This window comes from Rhinopithecus roxellana, chromosome 20, assembly GCF_007565055.1.
Source record: "Rhinopithecus roxellana isolate Shanxi Qingling chromosome 20, ASM756505v1, whole genome shotgun sequence".
Classification (NCBI taxonomy): domain Eukaryota; kingdom Metazoa; phylum Chordata; class Mammalia; order Primates; family Cercopithecidae; genus Rhinopithecus; species Rhinopithecus roxellana.
The window spans coordinates 31,653,008-31,669,994 of record NC_044568.1 but is presented as its reverse complement, the minus strand read 5'-3'; the positions used below and the strand labels follow the sequence as shown (position 1 = coordinate 31,669,994).

The window sequence follows — 16,987 nt, the reverse complement described above, 5'->3', positions numbered from 1 at the left end:
GGCTTTTGACTTGTTGACAAGTGCTGAGACCATACAATGCACCAGGGCAAGATTAGCTGGGAAAATGAGCTTCTAATAACCTTTTGAACCCAGATGTTCCTCCTTTGTTGTTTTCCCAGAACTGGGTACATTCAGTTTTCACTTCTGCAGCTCCCCTAACAATCCCAAGGCCAGGTCTTTTACTGCTTCCCTAGGTGGCCTGTCCATTATCAACCTGGGGGAAGATGAGCTAATTTCACCTCTCCCTTTATGACCACGACGTGGGGGCCTCATTTCACATGCACAGATTCCCTCCGAAGACAAGATGAGCAGGCTTGAGCCACCCTGGTGCTTGCAGTAATGACAGCCTTGCCCTGATGCTTGACACCATTGTTGAGTTTTGGGCCATCCTGCATTCAGTGCGTCAGTGGACAGAGAACCAAACCCAGGTGCTCTCACAAATCTGGAGCCAATTCTAAAGTTTTTTGAGCTCCAGCTCAGCTCAGACCACTGTCACCTGCTAGGTACTGTGGGTGACTATGGACACCACTGGTACCTGCTTGAGACTGTGGGTGACTGTGGACTCTGAGCTGGGATGTGCTGTGTCCATGTGACACTCCTTCTCCCCAGGAGTTGTTCAAGAAGATGGTGCCCTAGGAATGCCATATGGACCCAGTGGAAGAGGAAGGGCAGGAAGCACCTGGCACCCACGGTTCATACCACCATGACACAGTTCCACAATGCGGCTAAATTGAAGATGCTTCCTCTTGATGAAAATCCTAAACAACAACAACAACAACAACAAGAAAACAAATAAAAAAACAAAGAAGAAAAAAAGAAAATCCTAATTTTGTTTCTTTCAGCAGAAGTGATGTTTTCTAGTCTTCACAGTTGAGAAGTTCAGGGTCTTATAAGGCTAATTTTTCTCTTTAAGATAAGATGGCATTAGAGCACCGAATACCAATGATGTTCATGCTGATAGCCCTTTTCATAGCAGCGGCATGTTGATGTAAGTCTTTGTATTCACATGGCTGTGACATAGCCTAGGAAAGTAAGTCAAAGAGAAAACAGGTACAATTTAAAAAAGGGCTCCAACCTTTTTTTTTTTTTTTTTTTTTTTGAGACAGAGTCTTGCTCTGCTGCCCAGCCTGCAGTGCAGTAGTGCAATCTCGGCTCACTGCAAGCTCTGCCTCCCGGGTTCACACCATTCTCCTGCCTCAGCCTCCCGAATAGCTGGGACTACAGGCGCCCGCCACCAACCCCGGCAATTTTTTGTATTGTTAGTAGAGATGAGGTTTCTCCGTGTTAGCCAGGATGCTCTCCATCTCCTGATGTTGTGATCCACCCGCCTAGGCCTCCTGAAGTTCTGGGATTACAGGTGTGAGCCACCGCGCCCGGCCAGGCTCCAGCATTTTTTAAAAGGCATCACTGATGAGAAGCCACACATACAGATTCCTTTAGATGGTCCCCTTGCAACTGCTTTGGCTGAGGTTTACACTGCCAGGTTCTGAGGATGCTACTCCTTGCCCATTCACTAAGGTGATCTCCTTTAAGGGCTGTGAATAAATTGCCAGAACCAAGAGGAACTTACTTTATTAAGTTATTTTAAAATTGGGCTCATCGCTTGATGATACAGTCACATAAAAAATAAAATAGGACTCCCAAAGATTTCAAGAGTATTGTGACAAGAACCTAACAACTATATCATCTGTTACCTGTGCACTTGTTCCTTTGACACAATAAACATGCACTTGTGCCAAAAAACCAATTTACTCAGTGGTTCAAATTCTACCCAATCCTTATTAGTTACTACATACTCAAAGCAAATTTTAATGAGACAGGTGTATGCTGGGCTGTTTTGGAACATCCAAGAAGTCTAATGACTGAAGCACCATAAGGTGCTACTTTACTTGCACATTGTGGTAGAAAAAAGTATTATTCTAAAGTACCACCAAGATACCAGAGAAATGCCAATTTTGTATGTGTCTATTTCAGTTGCAATTTTCCTGGATACTCACCAAGGTTCATAAGCCATAAATCTGACATTGCCCCATGAAAGTTACCATTTTCATTAAAAACCTATGTCCTTCCTAATCAGCACTTGAAACACTGGTACCTTATTCAGTCTAGGTACAAGTCTCTCAGCCACTTCTGCTTTGTCTAATAAACTCATGGGACTGCACCATGATACATACAGTAGACAATGACATAAATTTGCAAATTTTGTAAGTAAAAGACAGTCAAGAGTGGTAAGTGCATTGTGTATCTAGGTATAATCAGGAATATAATTGCATTTACTCATGTATTGCTGTGTGAACAGATAGAGGTTAAAAACAAAACCCATTAAAATCAGATTAAATTTAATTAAAATATTCTGCATTGTGGTCATAGCAGAAAGAATATCAATAATTCTTTAAGAATATGGTCATTGGCCAGGCATGTTGGCTCACGCCTGTAATCCCAGCACTTCGGGAGGCCAAGGAGGGTGGATCACCTGAGGTCAGGAGTTGGAGACCAGCCTGACCAACATGGTGAAAACTGGTCTGTGCTACAAATACAAAATTAGCCCAGTGTGGTGGCGCATGCCTGTAATCCCAGCTAATCGGGGGGCTGAGGCAGAAGAATTGCTTGAACCCGGGAGGCAGAGGTTGTGCTGGGCCGAGATAGCACCATTGCACTCCAGCCTGGGCAACAAGAGTGAAACTCCATCTCAGAAAAAAAAAAAGAATATGGATCGTTGGCTGGGTGTGGTGGGTCACACCTGTAATCCCAGCACTTTGGGAGGCCAAGGAGGGTGGATCATCTGAGGTCGGGAGTTTGAGACCAGCCTGACCAACATGGAGAAACCCCATCTCTACTAAAAATACAAAAATTAGCTGGTGTGGTGCTGCATGCCAGTAATCCCAGCTACTTGGGAGGCTGAGGAAGGAGAATTGCTTGAACCCAGGAGGCGGAGGTTGCCATGAGCCAAGATCACGCCATTGCACTCCAGCCTGGGCAACAAGAGTGAAACTCCATTTCAAAAAACAAAAAAATTAATTAATTAATTAAGAATATGGATCCTTATGCCTGTAATCCCTGAACTTTGGGAGGCCGAGACGGGTGGATCACAAGTGAAGGAGATCTAGACCATCCTGGCTAATATGGTGAAACCTCGTCTCTACTAAAAATACAAAAAATTAGCCAGGCGTGGTGGTGGGTGCCTGTAGTCCCAGCTACTCGGGAGGCTGAGGCAAGAGAATGGTGTGAACCTGGGAGGCGGAGCTTGCAGTGAGCCGAGATCGCGCCACTGCACTCCAGCCTGGGCAACAGAGTGAGAATCCATCTAAAATATATATATATACATATGGATCCATATATATATATGGATCCTTTTATAAACCGAAAAAGATAAGAAATACGATGCCAAAGAAATAAGCTTTTCAGTCTGTTAATTTTAAGGCTTTCATTTTCCTAATCACTACTTAATATGATTTTGTAACAGATGTTGTCTTTTGTGGCAGATGGAAAAGTCCACTAAGTGACTTCACATCCTTACCTCCAGTTTCTGTGCTTTATCTTTGTGAAGAAAACTAAATAGAAAATACAGGTCATGGTCATTTGCCAAGGCACGCAGGTCAAAGTAATATTTTGCATAAACACCGGCAGATACATGAATATTAAACTCAAGTAGCTCTAAGAAACACTTCTCCATCTTGCTCCTGGGGGAGGAGAAACACAATAAAACCAACATAGAACAGTTCTAGTCAAGTGTGTTATCTTTTAAAATATCATTCTGAGCTACTAGGATGCTCTAAATTCTATTTTGAAACAAATAAAGGCTGCCTGGTCAGGTCCCTACACTAATGTCCAAACGAGACACAGCTGCTTGGGGTCTCTTCTGCATCCCAGCACCCGAAGTTTGGGATGAGGGAAAGGTGGAAGCCTCTTCTGTACTCCTGCTGCAGGCTTGGGGCTCATTCTTCAGAGTTCCCTTAGGGCAGCTGCACAACTCAAAGTCCATGCTCACTCACAAGCCCCGCAATAGCAATCCCATGAGAAGAATGACGGGTGCCATTTATTAGCTCTGAAGGACCTCCAGGCATTTTTACCAGGATGACAACAGGAAGGAGCTTACTGAAGTAGAGAAGCACCAACAAGTGGACTGGGCGCATCTCCATGGCAACAAATGGACCCATGGAGAACCAGCCTATTATCTCAGAGGAGGAAAAATTCTAAGGCTACAAGAAGGATTCATCCCAAATAAATACGTAAGCAAGCTACATTCCATGGCAACAAGAATCCCCTTCCCTCTGCTCCAGCACACAAGGCTATGTCAAGGGGGCAGAATGCAGGTTTCTGCTCACCTCAGTATTATGAAGAGTTGAAAGTGCCACTATGACAGGCAAGGATATTCTTTAAAGTTTGAAAGGCAGAAAAAACAAGAAGAGACATTTTGGCTAGACTAAACCCATTTTATGATGTGATTTCCAGGAGTGCCCTGGCCTTATACACACAGTGTTGCTCCTGAGTTGGGAATGCAACCCTGAAGTGCTCAGCATCTGTCGCCCCTGGCCAGAACAGCATGTGGGGGAGTTGAATGCAGTGGGAGAGGAAAGGGCTGGGAGCCTTCCTCTGCCACACGGTCATCCAGCAGCCCTCACCAAGGCTAAATTAATAGGTACACAGAGTAAATCTGGTTGCTTTCAGAGTAACCCCTGTAATGAGTTAATTGCTTAAACATGATCACTATCTGAACAATACATTTGGTTTCTTGGTTTGAAAGTTTTAATATTTTACCTACTGGCTAAGTCAACAAATGCTTGATGTTCTCCTGTAAGGGGGACAGTTAGACCACGAGCCAAGATCTGGTGATCTCATTTGCTGCTTAAAACCCAGCTGAACCTACCAAAATTAATTTCCTGTTCACATGTCCATAAGTCTGTAGAAATTTAAATGTGTATATAAGTTGATTTATATTATAATTTGAATTATATATATATTTATAATTCAAATAGTATATGAATAGACAGCTAATGAGGACTAGACTTATTACAGGAATTAAAGGTCCTTCACGATGCCTTTTTATTTTCTCTAGTACATTGTAACTGTGTAGAAATACAGTACTTCACAGAATTAACATACTAATAGAAATTTAATCCTGAAGAAAAGCATTCTGTGTATAACAGAATATGCATCTTCTGGGCTTTGTGGTTTTTTAAAATGGCTAGATGATTGAATAGCATACCATTTACAGAGACAGCAAATTTTCCAAATAGCGGCTACGTAGTTTAACTTACTCTTTAGAAAGGAAATGCATTCTAGGGAGACAGATAGATGTTCGAAAGTTTTAAGAAAAATCTTATAGACACCACTTTTTAAACTATTAAATTTACACTCAAAATGGGACCATTGCAAACAGTCAACAGCAGGGGGCAGAGACAAATGTCTATTAAACCTTTGACATACGCTTTTCAACTTCCCAAGATCATAAACAGAAGCAGCCTGTTCAGAGCATAGCTCCTGGTGTTTCTCCGTTCACACAGCAACAGCACTGTTTGGAACTGGTCTTCTTGGAGCTGGGCTCTGCCCCACTGCTCCTGGAGCTCACTTCTGTGGAAACCTGCACAGATCCCTGCATGCTCTCTGATCCTGTGACTAGAACTCAGAGCCCCAGTCAGCTGAGCTGCAGGTTTTGAGAACAATTCAGCTGCCACGATGGTAGATCTAAGTGTTCATGATTACAAATTTGAAACAGCCTTTGCAAAAATTGCAACTGAGAAAATAATGACAGTGAAAGCCAGCTGATCTAGGTGACTTCACCTTGCTTCTAACCTCCAAGCTGTCCTTTTTCATTCCTAGGCAGAGGCCAAACTAACTTTGGGATGAACTTTGTTTATAGTTTAACTTTGAAACAAAGACGGTAACAGCCCTTTCCCAAAACAAACCTGCTTCCTGCCTAGGGACTAGGCTGCCTTTCCAGAACTAACACATCAGCCACAAGATTAGAAAGTATGGTTTAGGAGTCAAGAGGCTGAAGCCTGCAAGAGTCTGAGCCTCCCAATATCACTCCTGGGAATAGCATCACTATTGTGAAACCTAAGATCAGTGCTTGAGATATTTTGCAGACTCTGCACTGGGATCAGGTGGCACCACCTCAATCAATACACTTGGCTCATCTGGTTTTGTGGCTCCCACCCAGGAGCCGACTCAGTGCAGGAGGACAGCTTCAACTCTCTCTGATTCCATCTCTGATGCGACCAATCAGCACTCCTCTCTTTCTGACCCCCTACTCACCAAATTATTCTTTAAAACACCATCCCAGAGTTTTCAGAGAGACTAATTTGAGTAATAGTAAAACTCTGGTCTCTCTGCATGAACTAAATTCTTTCTCTATTGCAATTTCCCTGACGTAATAAAATCAGCTCTGGCTAGGCAGCAGGCAAGGAGAACTCAGGCAGTCACAAATCTTGATTCCTTCAAGGGACCAGTTTACAAATGGATGACTATGATCAAGGCCACTTTAGCATTTGGAACTTCCAAAGTACTTCCATTAGTTTCAAATTCATTTGCTGTAACACTCTTTGCTAAAATGGCTACCAGAAATATCACCATGATCACTTGGCTCTACGCTATTAGCAAAGTGGTGGCTAAAATGGTTTTTTGTTTTTCTTTTTGAGACAGGGTCTGGCTCCATCACCCAGGGCTGGAGTGCCGTGATGTGATCACAGTTCACTACAGCCTCAACTTCCCGGGCTCAGGCAATTCTCTCACCTCAGACTCCCAGGTAGCTGGGACTACTACTGCCTGCCACCATGCTCGGCTAATCTTTTTTTTTTAAATAATTTGTATGGACAGGGCTCACTGTGTTACCCAGCAGGTCTTCAACTCCTGAGCTCAAGCAATCCACTGACCTCAGCCTCCTAAAGTGCTGGGATAACAGGCATGAGAAACTGAGCTCAGCCGCAAAGGGGTGATTTTTAAACGTAGATATACACTGAGGTATATCTACAATAGACACTGTATCTTCAATTGCAGACACATACTGAGGTGATTCAGAATGACAGTATTATATGGAGTCACGGACAAAGGTCACAAAACTAACTCGTGCCATGCCTGGAATGATCTTGATCTGCTGCTGTTGCTCAATGTGAACAAGAGCTGCTCCCTCATCTTGCACAGATGCAGCCCACACAGCTGTCCTGACTGTCTAGCGGGCACCCAGGAAGGCTGTGCTGGAAATGCCTCCCTGCTCACCCTGCCTGCCAGCTCCAGGGCCCTTCCCTTCACAGCAGTCATGAGGCTGGATTGGAAGGGAGCCCTGGTGAACCTGTGTTTCAGTGTCATGTTGGTGCATCTGGGAAGAACCCCATGACTCTGCAAGGCTCCTCACACTGTCATGGGCAACTCCAGACCTCAGTGTGCTGCTGTGGATGTCTGAGTACCCATGGAGCCTTGTGAGTGTGCTGGGCACGGGAAGACGCCCCAGAAATGCTTCTCATGCTGCGGGAGGTGAAAGTTGGAGCTTCTAATTGATCAGGCTGATTTCCAAACACATGCAACACTCCCAATGGGGAGGGGCCCGGGCACAGGAATCTGAGGCTATTTAACTTCATATCTCAAGGTTCCTATAAAAACAGATCTTCAGATAAAAGGGGAGGAAAGGACCAGCAAAAGCAACTACACAATGGGTGACTTAGGTTGAAGCTATAACTTATCCATAGTCCAGAGTCTCTAGGAACATAATAGTGGCCAATTATTTCAAAGGCCAAATGTTTGCCCCTTAAAAAGGGACTGAAACTTGCAGATAGCTTCTAAAAAGCTATAAAGACATTTACTGTACTCTGGCATTCTGATAGTACACTTGCAAGAGGTTTGCCAAAACACAATCAGAAAAATCCTTTTTAGTTTATCCAGGAGGTAATTACAAGAATAACACATCAAGCCCTACCCATTAATGCTGGAAAATACAAACTGTTACACTAAAGCTGGATAGAGAGAAGTCTGTGGTCTTATGCCTATTTCCTCTACCTGCACAATCAAACCTAAAAAGATATTTTTTACAGTCTTAAGTTGGAGAGCAATGAGGTATGGAAACTGGTTACACATTTCGCCAAAATCTGACAAACTCACATGTTCTCAACTGCAACGTCCTGGGGAATCTGGCTGTCATCCACACTCCACAGACCATGGTTTCTCCAAACCTTGGAGGCAAGAAGCATGGCTCCGAGGACAATCTTTTTCCAATTAGTAGGACAAAGATCGATGTTAGCACTAGTTAAAAGTCGTTCGATGTACACCTGCAAAATAGAATGCTGGTCTTTAATTTCATTTCAGTTTAAGCGTGGTGATAAGAACATTTAAGAATGAAAAATTTCTTCTGGTTTTGACCAGAAAGTAAGTGTTTTTATTCTTATGTTCTGTAGAGACTTTGCTCAAAGTAAGAGACCAAATCACAGTCATAGTCAGATACCTCTGCAGCCTACTCTGCCCATAGACATTTCCAGCCCAATTTCGGTCACAGGGATGACTGGACATTCCTGAGCATGAAGAGAGGCACCATCAGCACCTTCACACTCATGAAAGGCAGCACAAACTCAGGCCCAGTGCAGATTAAGGTTGTTCAGGAAACACTCCAGTGCCGTCCGTGTGCTGTGTCACACCTGGCTGGCAGGTAGATGGAAATTTTACAGGTGTGCCATGCTTGAATATGTAACACCCAAGTGATGCTGAGGACACTGCTGTTTTCTCCTTTTCACAGTACTAACCCACTCTTGGGACACCAGCTGAAGAACTGTGTTTCAAGAGTGCTTCCCAATGCCTGCCGTGCAGATAGCATGGCAAGTGCAGGTCTCTGTGGCTGAGAAATAATCTCCGTATCCAGTGCTTGATAAGGAATGCATGTGTATGAAAGGAGGGTCCTGCTCACAGCCCCTATTTTCCACGTCTCCACAATCACTTCATGAATACTCATTTCTTGTCCTACAGTATCGGCATTCAGTCAATTCGGTTGGTTTTTAGGCAGCTGTCGGCCTCTGTATCCCTGGGGGTCCTCTCAACTAGACAAGCAGTCTGTGAGACAATCTCAGGAAGTATTTTCTATCTATCCAATCTCTATCCTATAAAGAACTGGGTGAGGGACCAGCTGAGTGAAGGTGACAGAGGTGAGCTGGGAGGCGTTCCTATCCCAGAGGGTGCTCTGCAGAAGAGTATGTCTCCATGCTACTTGACGTCTTTGTATCAAGACCAAAGGAAAACAGTTCCTTTTAAGAGAGTTCATTTCTTGTCTGAAGGTTATCAGATTGGCGGCTCAGATCTGGCAATGTTCTCCGAACTCAACTGTGTTTTCAAAATCAAATGGCTGGTAAACACGATATGTTCTTATTCTGCTCTCTTTCCCCCTAACTCGGCACTAGCGGGTATCCTAGGAATGACACTCCCTCCCAGGGTTCAACTCCACAGCACTCATTAGAGAGCACTTAAACAGCATTGGCGAGCCCTCAACTTCCTGTCACCTTTACTAGTAAGCTGGACCTGCTGACACTCACAGATACCACTTGTCCTCCTGGGTCAGTGAGGAAGTTCCTTTTTTAACACCAACTCTTCTATCAGCACGGTGGATCCCATCCCACTATTGCAGAACACTGCTGCCCCAAACCACCTCTTCTTGGAGACTTTCTCCCTCTCTGCCAGAGATTTTCCCCAATACAAATGTGTTTCCTGTTCCCACCCTGCTCCCCGCAGCTCCCCAGAAGTATCCTCTCATTTCCTCACAGTATCAGGCCCTGTTGCCAGCTCCTCACCTCCCATCCTCCTTAACCCACCTCACCCACCCCCATCACTCTCCTGAGACTCCTTCTTGCCAAGGTCCTCAGTCTTGACACCTACAAACCACAGCCCTTCACCCCAAGGCTCCACTCCCCAAACTGACCCTAATCTTGTTCAGGGAATTGTCATTGGCCTAGCTCCTGGGGACTAATACTTACATGTGAGTTACCCTGTTCCAATCTGTGTGCAAACACTCTGTGCCCACCTTCACTGGTAGGCTGCCTGCTTCAGATTCTGAGCCGCCACAGGTCACAGCTCACCTATATCACCCTAGTTGTTTCTTGGTCCTCTTCTCTGCCCCAACCTTCCTCCCAACTGTGGTCTACTCTCCCCAGAGCAGTCACCATAACCTATTAAATTAAGAACACTGCACTCCACTGCTCAAGATCTACTATGAGTATCCCCATCAAACTAGAATAAAATCTGAACTTCTTCCCAAGGCCTGCAAGCCAAAGGGCTCTGTGAGCTGTGGCACTGCCTGTGCGGCCTCACCTCTTCCATTCTTTCCTTCATTCCTGTCACCACGCGGGCCCCCTGCTGTTTGTTCCTTGAACACACATGAAATGTGTTCCTGTCTCAGTCTTCACACTCATCCCACTGCCTGTCATGTCATCCTCGATTTATAGTCAGGTCACTGTTCAAATGTGACCCTCTACAGAGGCTCTTCCTGATCATTCTATCTGAATTAGTGAGCCCCTCCCATCCCTCTCTCTTTATCCTACTTTATTGTTTTGCTATTTGCTATTACCTGAAAAAAATGCTTTCCTCATTACAACATAAGTTCATAAAGAAAAGGACCGTTTTCAACCTGTCGTCTTCTCTACTCCAGCACTTAGAAGAGTGGCACAGTGTCGGCATCCAGGGGGTGTTTATGGAACAGACAACTTCTTGGCAGCATTTAGCACTGTGACCACAGCCTTTCCTATCTTGAACCCTTGGTTCTTCTTTTATTATCCTCTCCTGCTCTTCCTCCTCCCCCTCTAGCCACTTTACTGGGGGCTTGTCCCTTACAGGCTGGTAGTCCTTACAGAGCTATCTTCTGTCCACCTTCTTTTCTTTTCCTCTTTAGAGATGGGGACTTGCCTATGCTGCCCAGGCTGGACACAAACTCCTGATCTCAAGTGATTCTCTTGCCTCAGCCTCCCAAGTAGATGGGACTATAGGTGTGTCCCACCATGCCCGGCTTCTCCACTTTCATTCTAAACACTTTCTCTGCATTTGAGCAGCGACTCTCTCTTTTTTTGAGACAGCGTCGCTCTCATTGGCCAGGCTGGAGTGCAGTGGCATGATCTCGGCTTACTGCAACCTCCACCTCCCAGGTTCAAGTGATTCTCCTGTTCCCATCCTGCTCAGCCTCCTGAATAGCTGGGATTACAGGCACCCTCCACCACACCTAGCTATTTTTTTGTATTTTTTAGTAGAGACAGGGTTTCACCATGTTGGTCAGGCTGCTCTTGAACTCCTGACCTCACGTGATCAGCCTGCTTCAGCCTCCCAAAGTGCTGGGATTACAGGTGTGAGCCACTGTGCCCAGCCTTGAGCAGGTACTGATACCTCATTCCTTATTTCCAGTTCAGATTCATGCTCAAGTCCCATAGATCCAAATAATGACTGCACACGGTCACTCTCGTATCTCACAGGCACACCAAATTTAGCCTGTCTACAGTGAACTCCCCCTTCTTCCAATCCAGCTTTCCCTCCTGCATCAGTTCTCTCTCTCTCCAGCTGGAAGTTCCACTCCTGCTTCCCACCAGCATGTGCTGAGCATTCCAAAGGGCCTGCAGCTCGATCAAGAGGCCTGCGTCTGATCCACTGCCCATGGAGGGGTTTCCATGCAGGTGCCCAGCAAAAGCCTTCTCTTCAAAGCTCTAGCCAGATGCTAAAGGACAGGGTATTGCTCTAAGTATCTTTTCTCTCCTTGCTGCGTGGTTGACATTCCTCTACAGGTTAGTGTGGGGAGGGGTAAACCAATCCCAGCCATCTGAAGAGAACTTCATATTCAGAATGAGTCTCACTGCAGGAATTCTGTGAGAACATTGTACAGGTGAGGACACCGCTACGGCTAAGCAGCTCACTAGCAAAGCCCTTGTCCAAGTATTAACTGGTAGCACATTCCTGGGCAATATCTTGAGCAGGCACAAGAGGTCAGCAGGAACAACAAAGCATTCAGAGCAGCAGCTCCCAGTCACTGCATGCAACAGAAGTGCCCGGGGAATATGGCCTGGGACTCAGCTTAGACCTACATTGGAATCTGTTGAAAAAGAAACCAGAAATCTCTCCTGCTGCCTTTAATAGCAATTATTCTGTGATAAGAAAAGCAGTGACATCATTTTAAGCCATACTGATGATTGAACTCATATATGTGTGTTTAGCTGCTTGCACAGGTTTCTCTTAAAAGATCTGATGATAATTTCAGGAATCTACTTTTAGTTAGAAACATGGCCATATGCTGTGTGGAGGCCAGTTCTTAAAGATGCTTTATAGATAAGAAATACCTTACCAAAGCTACGATTGCACATGGAGCTGTTACTTTTATGATTTGAAAAAGAGTACAGAAATATCTCAAAATACAGTCGCGTTTGGGATCATGCTCAAAGGATTTCCCTGGAACCTTCTCTTGCTGAAAGAAGAAAAAAAGGCAATATAAATATCCACTCAAGAAAGCATTTTAAGAGCTCCTAAGATGGCAGTGTTCACATTTGGGCCCATGTGTCCCTTATAACAATTTTGATAGGATAAAATGTCTTTTAATTTTAAAAATATAAATAGTAGGATTTTAAAATATTTTTGGTTTTTGGCAAACATAGGCCCGAGGCTGGTCCTGTGGCTACTATGTATCTGAAGAAGGAATTTAAAAAATTTTTATAGCATTTAAACTGATTTGAACTTAAATTGTTTTCTAATTCTATTCACACAGATTGTGCATATTTGTTAGGACTATTTACAAATATTTATATTGTTTGCTGCTATAGAAAATTATTTTTTTAAATGACACATTTTGTTGGTTGGATGGTATATTTACTCCCCTTAGCACACGAATTAAAGCTGCAAGTCACCTCTTACTCCAGCATGCCCACTTGACAACACTCCTTATATAAGATGATTAGACACAACAGAGGCAAGACTTAAAGGTGGGTGATTTTGACTTCAAGCATGAACTAAATACAGCTCTATGAGACAAAAGTAGAACCTCAAAGAAAGCGACACTTACTGAAAGTGGATGTATTGGCTCTTCAAAAATATCCAGAGATCTATCTGCGTATCTATAAAATAAGAATGTGCATTTAAGAAATTAATTCAGGAATTGTTAATATCTTAGTAAAGTATCTGCTGGGAGTAGGGCATGGAGGGTGGAGAGAGATACCTCATGTTTGCTTTGGTAATATTCGTTCACCAAAACAGTTTTTGCAATTTTTTCTCCTGGATCCTGGTCTTCAGAGGATTTCTTGACCTCTTTTTCTTCAGCACACAATGTCCTGAACTGTGAAGTCTTTTCTACATTGATGAACCAGATTTGCCTTTAAATATTGACCCCCACTAACAGGCGATGGTAATAAACTACATCTATTTTCACTCCTCTACCCTCATGCTGGAACACAAGAACACTTTATAAAGCAGTAGTGGTTGGCAATAAAGTTTTTAGAACTTTTAATAAATGTGAATGAGATTCAGATTTCCCAAATCTTCCTTTATTATACTTTTATCATATTTGTTTAAGTAGTTTGAGTTACAGAATTAATTGCCTTTTTATTTTAAAAGAGGCCAGTCTTTAATGAACTTTAAAAAACTAACACATTGTGTGCTCACTTAGGAAACCAGTGGTTCTCCAAATGTGGTTTGTGGACCCTGAGATTCCCTAGGAGGCCCATGATGTCAAAACTTCTTCTTTTTTTTTTTTTTGTGAGACACGGTTTTGCTCTTTCATCCATGACGGAGCACAGTGGTACAAACATGGCTCACTGGAGGCTTGACTCCCTGGGCTCAAGTGATCCTCCTGCCTCAGCCTCCCAAGTAGCTGGGATGAAATGTGCACACCATCATGCCCAGCTAATTTTTAATTCTTTTTTGGTATAGATGGGGTCTTGTCACATTACTCAGGCTAGTCTCAGACTCCTGGTCCCAAGTAATTCTACCACCTTGGCCTCCCAAAGTGCTGGGATTACATGTGTCAACCTATGGCCCAAAAGATTCTTATAAGAATACTAATTCAACCTGAGAAGCTGATTGAAAATAAAACATAAGAATAATGTATTACTTTCTAAAAGTATTAAGAAATCGCTTGCTATCTCACTGTTCAACACTTGTAATGATTGCATAAAAGCAAAAGTGGGTAAAACTGCTGGTTTCTCAGTATGAATAAGGGCCGTGGTACCGAATTATACTAGTATTCATTCTGCTCTTCACTGCCCCTTGCAGTTTTTATTAAAGTAGCCAGCTTCGCTTAAGAATGTCCTTGATGAAACAGTAAAAATTAATGGTGTTATTAAATCCTGAACTCTCTTTTTAGTATTCTAAGAAAGAAGTTCACATAAAACACTTCTGCATACTGAAGTACGGTCATGTTAAAAGAAAGCACTTGTGATTTAATTGTGAGCTGAACAAGACAATTTTTCACAGAACACCATTTCTATTTGAAAGTATGACTGACTGTCATTCTCTAAAAGAAGCCAAGTGAGTCTGTCATTTCAAGGAAAAATAACAAGTATTTGTTGTCTATAATAAATCTAAAGCTTTCCAGCTAAAAATCAGGACTTGGAAAACTCATACCTACAAACTGTGAGCTTGGCAGCATCTCAATATTGGAAGACATTTTTATAATCATGGTGATACTAATGAAAGTGAGTTTTTGACACTATAAATGAACATGAATTAATATTTTCCAAAGAGCCAATGCATAATATTATAAAAGGCGGTAAGGGAAAAGATCCATTCGGTGTACAAGAAAGATCAGTGAGTATTAGTGGAATGAATTCATTGATATGTACAATCCCATTATAACTATTTTAATAAATCAGTGCTTGTGGAGTTTTGGTGTGGTTAAAGAATACCCACAATTACCTGAAAGCTTTAAAAATACCCCCCTTTTTTTTTTGTACTATATATTTGCATGAGGCTAGGTCATCTTTTTAGTGCTTCTTTACAATAAATTTCAAACAAGACATAAGCAAATACATGGTGGGACCCTCAATAATTTCAGAGTGAACAGCGTCTTACAGACCAGCCCACAGATGACTCACTTTCACACTGTGAAATATGCACTTTACAGCTTATGTCTATAGTTAACACCTAACAGCGTGTGTCGTATTATACAAAGTGATGAGCTGGAGTAACAAGGCAGGTTTTCAAAGAGCTCACCTGTGCTTTATGTTGTAATATATTGCCAAAGTCACACTGTAGAGGGAAAAAATACATTTGTAAGAACTGATTCTATCATTTCTTAGGCCTTAATATATGTTTTTAAAAGGGGTAGGAGGGAATTCTCTCAGTGGCCCTGAAATCCTCTCATTCAAAATAGTACTACATGAGCCCGTTTCTTTTGTTTTAGCTCTCTGGCTTTATAGAGAAAATAGGATAACCAAACTGCTAGGCAATATGCTGTTAGAAGATGTTTCTGCTGATGGCTAGTGTATATACATAATTACATATCTTCCCTGTCATTTGATCTTCTACCCATGAAATCTTTCATTCCGTGCAAGTCATTTACATCCATGTGTACATATGCTCACATTTAGGCCATACAGTAATGTTTTGCTTTTTGAGTGGCTAGGCCCTGCATTTCAAATGATTTAGTTCACCATCACTCACCCGTTTGTCATTATTTCCCTAAAAGCACATAATGAATGTGCTTTATACCAACTAAGTAGTTTAAAATCACCTATGCATAATTATTAGCAGAAAATTTATTAGTCAACATAATACACACAAAAATTTTGATGACACTTGTAGCTATCCTGAAATAAACAGCACTAAACACACAGCATAATACCGCATCATACAATATTTATGACAGGTATTTCCACATTCGTTTAAACAAAATATTAGTGAACAAATACAACTCTTCAGATGTATGTTACTGTGGTCCTAAGTCATCCTCAGATGTTGTATGTCAGCAAACAGGAGCTTCTCTTGGATAAGTTCTGTGCTTCCATTTGCCCTCAGCATTTAAAATGAAGCTCAGAATAACTTGAGAAGGCAAATTTCGAGTTGTAAAAAGTAGGCCATACAACATTATTAGCATCTAAGATGGATATTTCTATAGTGCCTCAAAAAGTTTCATCTCCAAATTGATTTCAAAATCACAGAATTGGAAGTTACATGCTGAAAAGACCACTGAACCTTACATGACACTCCATGAATCACCCATTTTACAAATAAGAGAACCAAGGCTTCAAACTTATTTGTCCAAGGTACCCACATAGTGCTTTTGTGAACTGCAGGTGTTCACAAAACACTATGGTATGGTTTCAATTTAAGCATATGCACACATACATAGAAATGACCTGCACAGACGAAAGGCTCTATGGGTAGAAAGAAGAGCAAATGACAGGGAAAACGTGTAATTTATGTTAGAACCATCACTCCTCCGCACAAAGGAAGCAGTGGCCCCCACGTTTGCTGCCCACTGGACCATCCGAGGAGCTTTAAAAATGGCCTCATCACCAGCTGGAGATATTGTGATTTAGTTGGCATTGGACATGATTCGGGCATCAGGGTTGTTGGTAAAGTTCCCCCAGGTGATTCTAATGTGCAACAAAGTTTGAGAATGATTGAGTTAGGGTTAAGCTCAGAATCACCTGGGATGCTTTTATCCATATAATGATACGTCACAGAGTTAACCATTTTTCTAAAAGGCTTGTGAGTGCCCAGAGATGGAGGAAATGTGGAGCTGGGAAGATGCATTTGTTTGCAGACACATATTTTGAAGAAACATGTATAAGTGATTATAATATGGCTCACCCATCCCTTGGAGAACAATGGACTACTAACCATGAAAAACATCTTTCAAAATCTTTCCAAAAGCCAATTTGCTGTATTAATTTGCTCAGTAAATCTCTATTTCATCAAGGTAAATATACTAAATGATCCCTTCTAAAATTTGAGAGCAAATTAAAACTAACTGTATTTCAAAAATAGACTTCTAGGCCAGGCCTGGTAGCTCGTGCCTGTAACCATAGCATTTTGGGAGGCTGAGGTGGGTGGA

General features: G+C 42.6%; 1 protein-coding gene across 1 annotated transcript in view; it reads right to left on the bottom strand.

The window, feature by feature from the left end:
- Positions 1–908: 908 nt before the first annotated feature.
- LOC104674301 (putative cyclin-Y-like protein 3) overlaps positions 909–16,987 on the bottom strand; it is a 33,337-nt gene continuing 17,258 nt past the window's right edge. Inside the window, 5 exon segments of the mRNA XM_010378574.2 lie at positions 909–1,022; positions 3,518–3,680; positions 8,092–8,258; positions 12,287–12,406; positions 12,998–13,049. Of these exon segments, the coding sequence (XP_010376876.2) occupies positions 909–1,022; positions 3,518–3,680; positions 8,092–8,258; positions 12,287–12,406; positions 12,998–13,049 (616 nt within the window).